This window comes from Eucyclogobius newberryi, unplaced genomic scaffold (genome assembly GCF_026437365.1).
Source record: "Eucyclogobius newberryi isolate DKJ021-1_F unplaced genomic scaffold, fEucNew1.0.hap1 SCAF_21, whole genome shotgun sequence".
NCBI lineage: Eukaryota > Metazoa > Chordata > Actinopteri > Gobiiformes > Gobiidae > Eucyclogobius > Eucyclogobius newberryi.
This window is the reverse complement of record NW_027315846.1, coordinates 19,923,283-19,934,440: the sequence shown is the minus strand read 5'-3', so window position 1 is coordinate 19,934,440 and position 11,158 is coordinate 19,923,283. Positions and strand designations below refer to the sequence as shown.

At 43.1% G+C, this 11,158-nt stretch overlaps 1 protein-coding gene across 1 annotated transcript; it reads left to right on the top strand.

Annotated features, from left to right (window-relative positions):
- Positions 1 to 2,898: 2,898 nt before the first annotated feature.
- Positions 2,899 to 10,724, top strand: disp2 (dispatched RND transporter family member 2). The gene is made up of 11 exons (XM_072457439.1): positions 2,899 to 3,091; positions 4,382 to 4,518; positions 4,906 to 4,930; positions 5,325 to 5,627; positions 5,724 to 5,753; positions 5,820 to 5,943; positions 6,189 to 6,301; positions 6,583 to 6,680; positions 6,908 to 7,005; positions 7,163 to 7,318; positions 7,388 to 10,724. The coding sequence occupies exons 1-11, from the start codon at positions 3,009 to 3,011 to the stop codon at positions 10,601 to 10,603; spliced, it is 4,383 nt and encodes a 1,460-aa protein (XP_072313540.1). The 5' UTR covers positions 2,899 to 3,008; the 3' UTR covers positions 10,604 to 10,724.
- The last annotated feature ends 434 nt before the right edge of the window (positions 10,725 to 11,158 follow it).

Genomic DNA, 11,158 nt, shown 5'->3' with positions numbered 1-11,158 from the left:
TTAAATACATTTACTGGACATGGATACTGTGTTTGACGCTATATTCCTGACAGAAACGGGAACGTCCTGACCGACAGCAAGATACAAACTCTGCACGTTATTTCAATTAAGAGGATGAGGCTCTCCACCAGGGGGCAGCAGAGTACAGTCACTGTGAGTGACCAATAATGTCACACTTTCTGAGAGTTCGTTATGGTCGTTAGGACAATAGGGTAACAACCTATCCCATACAAACAACTAGCCCAGTGAACATTTCTACCATACATTTGCTAAAGTTAAGTCTAATTTTATCTACGCAACATATTTTTGGGGAAATAAAGAAATAAATAAAAAAGCGTGGAAAGACGGCCCCAAAAGTCACTGTACCCCTATTCACCATGACACAATTGGCTATTTAATGAGAGATAAAATGCTGCTTTCCTAATAGCCTAATTGACTACAAACATATTTTCTCTACAATCAGTAGTAAAGTTTATTTTCCATCAATGTTGTTAAAGTGTAGAGCACTTTGTAAGTATGTTGGCTATTCGCTGTGCACTTACTAATCAGTGATGTATACAGAATTAAAAGTCCCATTTACATTGCATTATTCATCCATTCCTCAGTGCACTTGTTGGGTTATAAATCACTCACATAATGGCTGCCCTGGGGCACATTGACTAAGATGTGGCTACCGTTAGGTGCCAACGGCCTCTCTAATCACCACAATCAATATTTATATGTGTAGATGGTGCCAAACGACACAATGCCATGCACCGCTAATTGGGAGAATATCTTTGAGTGACATGTTTTATTGACTTATTGTACCATACCGTTGTTTATTCAGTTAGATGAATCAATAGCAACGCCAGGACTCGGACTATAACTAGGTCTGGACTCAGACTAAGACTAAGTCTGGACTCAGACTAAGACTAGGTCAGGATTCAGACTAAGACTAGGTCTGGACTCAGACTAAGACTAGGTCTGGACTCAGACTAAGACTAGGTCAGGATTCAGACTAAGACTAGGTCTGGACTCAGACTAAGACTAGGTCTGGACTCAGACTAAGACTAGGTCTGGACTCAGACTAAGACTAGGTTTGGACTCAGACTAAGACTAGGTCTGGACTCAGACTAAGACTAGGTTTGGACTCAGACTAAGACTAGGTCTGGACTCAGACTAAGACTAGGTCTGGACTCAGACTAAGACTAGGTCTGGACTCAGACTAAGACTAGGTCTGGACTCAGACTAAGACTAGGTCTGGACTCAGACTAAGACTAGGTTTGGACTCAGACTAAGACTAGGTCTGGACTCAGACTAAGACTAGGTCTGGACTCAGACTAAGACTAGGTCTGGACTCAGACTAAGACTAGGTCAGGATTCAGACTAAGACTAGGTCTGGACTCAGACTAAGACTAGGTCAGGATTCAGACTAAGACTAGGTCTGGACTCAGACTAAGACTAGGTCTGGACTCAGACTAAGACTAGGTCTGGACTCAGACTAAGACTAGGTTTGGACTCAGACTAAGACTAGGTCTGGACTCAGACTAAGACTAGGTTTGGACTCAGACTAAGACTAGGTCTGGACTCAGACTAAGACTAGGTCTGGACTCAGACTAAGACTAGGTCTGGACTCAGACTAAGACTAGGTCTGGACTCAGACTAAGACTAGGTCTGGACTCAGACTAAGACTAGGTCAGGATTCAGACTAAGATTAGGTCAGGACTCAGACTAAGACTAGGTCTGGACTCAGACTAAGACTAGGTCAGGATTCAGACTAAGACTAGGTCTGGACTCAGACTAAGACTAGGTCTGGACTCAGACTAAGACTAGGTCAGGATTCAGACTAAGACTAAGTCTGGACTCAGACTAAGACTAGGTCAGGATTCAGACTAAGACTAGGTCTGGACTCAGACTAAGACTAGGTCTGGACTCAGACTAAGACTAGGTCAGGATTCAGACTAAGACTAGGTCTGGACTCAGACTAAGACTAGGTCTGGACTCAGACTAAGACTAGGTCTGGACTCAGACTAAGACTAGGTTTGGACTCAGACTAAGACTAGGTCTGGACTCAGACTAAGACTAGGTTTGGACTCAGACTAAGACTAGGTCTGGACTCAGACTAAGACTAGGTCTGGACTCAGACTAAGACTAGGTCTGGACTCAGACTAAGACTAGGTTTGGACTCAGACTAAGACTAGGTCTGGACTCAGACTAAGACTAGGTCAGGATTCAGACTAAGACTAGGTCTGGACTCAGACTAAGACTAGGTCAGGATTCAGACTAAGACTAGGTCTGGACTCAGACTAAGACTAGGTCTGGACTCAGACTAAGACTAGGTCTGGACTCAGACTAAGACTAGGTCTGGACTCAGACTAAGACTAGGTTTGGACTCAGACTAAGACTAGGTCTGGACTCAGACTAAGACTAGGTTTGGACTCAGACTAAGACTAGGTCTGGACTCAGACTAAGACTAGGTCTGGACTCAGACTAAGACTAGGTCTGGACTCAGACTAAGACTAGGTTTGGACTCAGACTAAGACTAGGTCTGGACTCAGACTAAGACTAGGTCAGGATTCAGACTAAGACTAGGTCTGGACTCAGACTAAGACTAGGTCAGGATTCAGACTAAGACTAGGTCTGGACTCAGACTAAGACTAGGTCTGGACTCAGACTAAGACTAGGTCAGGACTCAGACTAAGACTAGGTCAGGATTCAGACTAAGATTAGGTCAGGATTCAGACTAAGATTAGGTCAGGACTCAGACTAAGACCAGGTCTGGACTCAGACTAAGACCAGGTCTGCTCTTGTTGGCTGTATGGTGTGTGAAGCATCACTTGGACCAAGTGCGCAGCTCGCATCAGCAGCGGCTCTGAGCCAATCAGCGCGCTCCTCTGCCTCACTGCCTTCACTGAGGAGGTGTATATGACAAACACACGTCCTGCCTGTGTGACCAGCGTGGACAGGGTTAGATGGCGGCCAGTGTCTTTCTCATATAAACAGCTGTGGAGTTGCACCGGGAGCACAGGATGAACGCGAGCTCGCTCGGGGAGAGCTCGGTTGTGATGGACGATTTCCCCCTCGGAGAGAGGACGCGCGCAGCAGCTCAGAGGTGGGCGCGTTCATATGCATCTCTTTATAGAAAAGACAACTGAGCAGAATGTGGCTCACTATTGTTGAGAAATAAGACACAAAAGCAAAGAGATTTGTGTGATGGCTTCAGTAGCGACAGAAACCCGTGTTTTATAGCCTAAATAGGCTAATACATTTGCACTGTTGCTATAGGCCAATAAATATAAAATGGTAGACTAGATTTATTATCTGCTTTGTCAGCACAATTCAAATAAATTGTCACAATTTAAAAAAAAAAATTGGTTAGATTTAGCATGTCATATGAAACAGAACCAAGGTTAATGCTGATCTAACAAGTGAAATCAAAGTGAGTTACTGTGGCATAGGCCTGTTTCCTGTTTGCCTTGAAGCCCCCCACACTTCTGCCCTACAAATAGGCCACAAAATCAAGAAAACTGACGATTCACTTTATTTTTAGGAAAATCTAATGGCTATGACTACAACATTGTTGTTCTACCTCACAGAGCACTCAGAGTTCTATGAATGCTGTAATTACAACTCAGGTATAGACTACTTGAATAAATCCATACCTTAAATATTTGTCTAGCATTTAGCATATACTATAAATGAAATAATGACTACTGGTTGAAAGGGAAAACAACGTTTGCAGTTCTTCTATTCTTAAATCCTTTTTAAGGCCTATTTGCCAGATTTATTGTAAAAAAATCTCTGGGGCTAATGAAGTATTTTTCTCCTGCTGCTGTGTACTAAAGACTATTCATTAACTCTTAACCCCAGGGTTATTATGGGATCACATCAGCAAATTGACTGTTGACTTTGTTGCCCTGGAGACAAAGCCGGACATACACTGCATAGCACTTTACCATCTAGGCCCCCAGTGGAAAAACAAACATAAACCCCACTTTAGCATGCAGCCTGTTCAGCAGAGACAAATGCATGCACAGTGGGCATCTTTATCAATCTATTCTCACAAGTCTGACTCAGCACAGTGGACCTCTGTTGCCATGTGTGCTGCATTCTGTCATTTCTCTTCATCTGTTCGGTCAAACACTGGGGGTTGTTCAGGTCAGGTTCAACTTTATTGTTTTATTTTTTTCTTGGGTTTACAGTGCTCTAGGTCACCTTCCACACAGTAATCAAACACACACAATATCAGGAGGACAATAGTCTGGTGTGCACATTTTCAACACAAAAAACACATAGCCATGCCACAACATCAAAACCCCAAAGTGCATACATTGCACCTGCCGGATAAGAATAACATTATAATATAATGTGTTTATTTATGTGTATCTTGTGTGCTCAACAGTGACCCCCCATCCATCGCCCTGTGCCCCCCTGAGCACCAGTGCACAGTGGACCATTCTGAAGAGGGGCTCCTCTCTGAGGGGGGGCTGTGTGACAGCTGCAGCAGCCTGGGCCGACCCTACCACCACCACATTTGGGGCAATTCATGTGTAATAAAATATCATATCTTAATAGTAATAGCAGTACTGATAATAATAATAATAATAATAATAATAATAATAATAATAATAATCATAATCATAATAATAACAACAATAATAGAGGGATAGGAGTGACTTTTTTGGTATCTTTGTTGTGTTTTTGTTTTCAATAAATAAATCATTTTCAACCATTATGAGAAATTCCTTTTTAGATTTTTTTATTTTTTAACAACAAACATAAAATAGAAAGAAAAAGACAAGAGAGAATACAGTAGAAAAAAAAATGGCAGGATTTTTGATGCACAGGTACATATTTCTGATATCGAGTGGGATAGTGATGTCAAAAACAACCTGGAGTCATTTGTCCAATATTTCTGAGCAACAGGACAGTCTCTAAACACATGGTTATGGTGAGCCACCTGGCAACCACAATTTCTCCAACTTTTCCTTGTGAATAGTGAGTACTTTGACATGGTGTTCCCATATCTCCAAATATGTAATTCTTTTGGTCCTCCACTGGGATGTATTTATATTTTCCCATTCTTTATCCATCAAAACAGAATTCCTTTCTTGTTTCCAATTATTTTGAATAGATTTATGTTTTCATTAGCTCTTTAAAATTAGAAAGTACAGATTTTACCCAGGGATTTTCCATTTCAGACTAATTAGAAATCCCATCAAATTAATAAAATGAGACCATGCTTATTTCAAATTAATTTGTATTGATCTTCCTTTCATTTAATTTTGCATAATTAATAGTAATAAAGTTCCATATTTCATATTTTCTGGGAGCTAATTTCCCAGTCCCTCTAAATGTGATACTAATGAAGGTTCCGCTTGTCTGCAGGTCCAACAGATTTCCCATTTGGGACCTTTTGACTCCTCTTTACCCAGGACGTGTCCTGACTCCAGCCAGGTCGGCACCTGCCAAAGCTGCCCCAGAAGCTCCTGGGGAAAGCATGAGTGTTCACCAAATGCTATAAAGATGAGGGGGGGTCAAGGTTTAAGCTCTGCCCAGTCCTCATGTCCTGGACCAGTGCGCTGTCACTGGCTACACAGCTCAGATGACAGTGGACCACACACATTAACACACGCACGGCCTGTCAGGTATGACTGTTTTTGTTATTCCAATGTGAATGACAGTGATAAATCAAAGTAGTACACCCTCTTTGCATTTACAGCAGACTTTTTGATTCGTTGCAGGGATGAAGGCCTGTCACGGATCATCAGGATGTAAGTGTCAGAAAGGCATTTCTGTTTTCCACATAAATCTCACCCCATACTCATGTGTCTGTTTAGATATGGTCAGCTGTTGGTTGAGCACCCATTAGCTTTGCTGCTGGGTTGTGCTCTGCTACTTTTGGGTTTTTCAGGAGCAGCTCTTCTCATAGGTCCATTGCCAGACTTCTCCAACCCTTTAATGGTAAGTTTTGCATAGCAGCTGTTCATAGATATTAAATCTATCTAACTCTATTTTATTTCTATAGTAGCTAGCATACCAGTTAATTGAATATAGCTAATTAGACCAAAAAGATCATGGTTTTTACCACACTTTAGATTATTAATGAGGGGATGATGCAAACAGGTTAACATGGTGGTTTCGGACGCTTGTTGACAGTGATGGAGAACAGAGTACACTCTTTGATGTCCCTGTGTGTTTGGATGCAGGGCTTTGAGCCTCGAGGGACGTACATCAGCTTGCGTGAGTCCAGTCTTCAGCAGCTGCTGGAGAACACAGGCCCTGGCAGGACTCTGTCTCTGCTGCCACAGGCACTCCAAAGGTCAGCAGCTCTAAGGAGCTTGTTCTAATCTATGCCAGCTACACACAGCTGTAATGGGAACATGCCGAGTCACCCCAACACACATGCAGGACAGTATTCTGATTTCTGCTTGTTCATATTATCAAGCGGCAATCACACAAGACGAAAATAACAACCACAGTTCTAAATATTTAAACATTTTAAAGCACACTGCTATGCTAATGTAGAATAACAAACAAATACATAAGAATACAGTGCATTTAATAATATGGCTAATGTGTCTGTTTTCATGTATGCTGTAGAGTGGGAGGAGCTGACAGGCTGAACAGCAGTAAAGCTCGCACCAGGAGGATGTTGGCCAGACACTCTACTCCAGACTCGTTCCTTTGTGACGCTCCAGGTCATCTGCACTCACATCATCTGCCTTCACCACTATCTACATGCCATGTACACTAACATCCAGCACACTCAATCAGGGGCAAATGAGTAGAGGTCAAATGAATGCCAAAAATGAGCCATGGCAAAAAGGACAAAATATTTCTAATCAATTCAAGCATATCTAATAATAAGAAGGTACACAAAAAGGTACTACAATTCATCATTTGTGATTGTGTGTTATATGTGTAGGTGAGCATCTGGCACAGCTTGTGTTCAGATCTGAAAATGCAGCCAGCCTGTGGAGTCTGAAAACCATCCAGTCCATGTGTGAGATGGAACAGTCCAGGGTATGCCTCACCACCAATGTCCCCATATTCATCCACACAACATGAATATTGCACTAGGGCTACTGTGCATTTCATATTTTTAAAATGCACATTGACTGCAGTAAACATCCTTCCAAAAAAAGCTGTGTGTGAAATCTTGCCTTCTGTTTTGTTGAAGATTCGGTCGCAGGCACACTTCCAGGATGTGTGCCAACAGCCCCTGAGAAGTGACCCCCAAGACGCAAGCAGTGGCTGCTGTCCCAGCTGGTCCCTAGGGAACTATTTAGCTGTGCTCACAAATGCATCCTGCTGTCTTAGCCTCACCGCACACCAGGTCACTTCTACATATTGTATATAAAGTACAATTTCAAGTTACCACATAATAAATAATATTGTCTTATAGGTTTCGGAGTCTCTCAACCTGCTGCGTAAATGTGCTCCGTACTATCATGAAGGACATCTCAGTGAGACCTGTGTGGACAGACCCAAACATGGCGGCTGTGCTTTAGTACCCAGTCGCTGTAAACAGTCCCATGTGGTGTTCCAGATACTACACTTTCTGGTGGATAAGGACTTTCTGGGTCCTCAAACAATCAAGTACCAAATCCCCACCTTAAAGTACAGCCTCCTTTTCCTCCCATTGGAGAAAGGGGAGGATATGATGGGGATTTACATGAACAGTCTGGAAGGACGAAATCTGTCTTACAATAACACCACCATCACCGGCATGGACTTTGGCATCAAGCAGAGCCTTTTCAGATTCTACCTTTCAAGGGATTGTGTTTACCCTGTCCTGGCTGTCATGTCACTCCTTTTCTCCATGACCGTATATCTACAGTCACCATTTGTTGTTATGTTATCTGTATTAGCCATTGCTGGCTCCCTCCTCACATCCTATTTCTTGTACAAAGTTGTTTACCGTCTGATATTTTTTCCTTTAGTCAACTTTACTGCTGCCATTTTTCTTCTGGGGATCTGTTCAAATCAAGTTTTTATATTTGCAGATTTTTGGAACCTACTGCTCTCCCAGAGACCTTGTTTCTCTCTAGAGAAAAGAGTCAACAGAATTCTGCATGAAGTCTGTTATCTAATTATAGCCACTGGATTAACCTCAAGTGCAGCTTTTTTCGCCGGTTTTCTAAGTAGCCTCCCAGCTATTCGATGCTTTGCTATTTACCTGGGCACAGCCTCCTTCGTCAGTTCACTCCTAGCATTAGTGTGGCTGCCGTGTTCTTTTATTTTACGTGAGCGCTACATGAATTCTTCCCCTGTTGCTGTTCAGGGATGGAGACCTTGCTGCTCCAAAAACACCAATGGATTCTGGGAGACAAGTTCACGCAAGAAATGTCTTTTCAATCTCAGTCAGAAAATGAGAGAAATTAAAAGAGGGCTCAGTGATACATCAAACCTGTTATTCATGAAGATCCTTCCATGTGGAGTAGTAAAGTTTCGGTACATTTGGGTATGCTGGTTTGCAGTGCTTGCTGCTGGGGGCATCTACATGGCCTGTGTGGAGCCAGGCATGAAGCTGCCTACTCTGGAGAGTAAAGTTACCCAACTGTTCCGCTCCAGTCACCCATTTGAGAGGTATGACGCAGAGTACCGCCACATGTTTATGTTCAAGCGCCAGAGAAATGGAGAGGACATGCCCCTTAGCCTACAGTTAGTTTGGGGGGTCAAGGCTACTGACAACGGGGACCACTTCAACCCACACGCCAACAATTCTTTGGTCCTGGATCCAGAGTTTAACATGAGCAGCCCTGACTCCCAGGTCTGGTTGAAGGATCTTTGTGCACATGTTCAGAATCAAAGCTTTTATTTGCCACCATCTCCTGAAGACAAAAGTATGGTAGAAAACGTATGCCTGGTGGAGCAGTTAGTAGAGTGGACCTCAATGCGGCATTGCGCGAAAAGCAATGACCCAGCTGACCTCTGCTGTGCCAACCAGACTTTCCCCTTCCATCCCGCTGTATTTGAGCGGTGCCTAAGTCTGCTGTTGGCAGATCGTTACAGCCAGGGCCGCCTGGCTCATGCAGGGGGAGTGTACTTCCACACAGATGGACGAATCGCTGCCCTTGTTTTAGCATTTAGAACAACATACCTAAAAAGCTTTAATTACAACACCACCAACGTTTACTACAGACAAATCCTTGCATGGTTTACGAGGGAGAAATCTGGTTCCCCGCCAGGTTTGGCCCGTGGCTGGTTTGTGAGCCAGCTTACGCTGTTGGATCTGCAGCAGTCCCTGGGCTCAGAGATGCTGCTGGTATCAGGGTTTTCAATAGCCCTGACGTTTGTCTTTCTGCTGGTTAGTACCTGGAACATTCCTTTGAGCCTATATGGCATGGTGGCAGTCGGAGGTAGTGTCTTTGTCACTATTGGCCTCCTGGTTCTGCTTGAGTGGCAACTGAGTGGCATCGAGGCTCTCTTTATATCCTGTGCTGCAGGGTTAGCTGTCGATTTCATTGCCAACTACTCCATAGCCTACAGCTTAGCTCCACACTCAGACAAAATCGGGAAGGTGGCACATGCCACTAAAAGGATGGGCTGCCCTGTTGCGGTAGTTTCTGGAGCTTTCTTTTGTATGGGGATCATTATGTTACCGTCAACTGCTTTACTGTTTAGAAAGTTAGGTATTTTTTTGTTTTTAGTGAAATGTGTGGCCTGTGGATTTGCAACATTCTTTTTCCAGTCTCTGTGTTGTTTTTTTGGACCTCAGCAAAACTGTGGGAGGACAACTTTTCCGTGTTTTATGGAACAGACTGAATCTTGTGTCACATTAAACAACAGCGCCTCATCTGCTGTTAATGGGGCTTTTGATAAAAACAGAGTGAGGAGAAGCAATGACCAGGATGGAGGGGGCTATTTGTACCCCAACCACCAACGTCAGCAGAAACAGAAGCCTACTGTTGGCACAGGTCAAGGGTATGAGCAGTATGAGCTGCAACCTCTGGCCTATCGACTAAGTGATAGCTTTGAGAACAGTACTTGTACCAGTAAATTGTCCAACAGGCCTTCTGTCCTCTCAGATGAGATCCAGTTTTGTAGCAGAGAAGACATGAGCACTCACCAAAACAAAATGTGTCCTACACCCCCAGCGTTACAAACATCTTCTCCCTACAAAGAGACAAGCGTACAGCACGACTTTTTGCACCAGGACAAACAGCTGTGTACGGCCTGCAGAGGTCATTGTAGTGGGCTTAAACACTGGAGCAATACAGCCTTCTCCTCTTCCTCCAGCATCGAGGAGACTATGGCCAGCCACACACTAGAGACAATAGACCATCTTTCCTTGTGCAAAGATGAGGCCAAGGCACAAAACAAACCACTGTGGGGCCTATCGCAGGGCTCCTATGAGGGCCTGGAAGACTCTAATGACACTGGTCTGAGCATCACAGAAGCAAAGGCCTCAACATTCCTGCAATCAATGGAAGAGGAGCAGCATCAACCTGGACACTTAAATGAAAAAAGGGATACCCTTCGCTTGTCTCTGAAAGAAACACCGTATGAATGTGAGAACAGAGGCAGAAGCAGTGAAGTGGTCATTTTACCCAACAGTAAACCAGACCTACCAGACGTGTGGATTAAGCGACGTGGGGAGCAGGACGACAGCTGCTGAGACTTAAAGCACCGTGCATTATGTGCATTATATGTAATAATGTCCAAGTAAAGTTATGTATACTTTGGAGTATGTATGTCGTATGTTCAGTCGGTTGTGTATAAAATATCAATTGCATTTATTAACGTGCAGTATAATTAATAACCACACATTTTATCAAAGCAAACAGTGTAATGATGATAGACAGATACAAAACTATGAAAAATCAGTATATAGGGTAAACTACTCTTGACAAACTAATTTTCTCATCCTATTGTTATGACTCAGGCTTAACTTACTCCAATTTTGCAATAAAAAAATTATATGTAATTATGGTAAGTGATTATGCTTCTCAAGTCATTAGTTTCTCATTTTGATTGCTAGTTCTTACTACTAAATTTAGTTGAGTGAATCTAAAATGCTTCTCTCTGAGCCTTGTTAATTGCAAATAGCATACTCAAGCATGCTCGGTTTAAGTAGAGGTGTGAAATATATTACAGTCTACGTATCACACACACGTTTTACACTAGAGAATAAAAAGGAGAGGGCTTTTTCTCGTCACAAAATTTTTAAACT

What these genes read in the sequence shown, in the direction of transcription:
- disp2 (XM_072457439.1), top strand. Translation starts at nt 3,009, where the DNA reads ATGAACGCGAGCTCGCTCGGGGAGAGCTCGGTTGTGATGGACGATTTC. An exon ending in ACACACGCACGGCCTGTCAG is followed by an intron (nt 5,628 to 5,723) that starts GTATGACTGTTT and finishes GATTCGTTGCAG; the next exon opens with GGATGAAGGCCTGTCACGGA. An exon ending in ACTTCTCCAACCCTTTAATG is followed by an intron (nt 5,944 to 6,188) that starts GTAAGTTTTGCA and finishes GTTTGGATGCAG; the next exon opens with GGCTTTGAGCCTCGAGGGAC.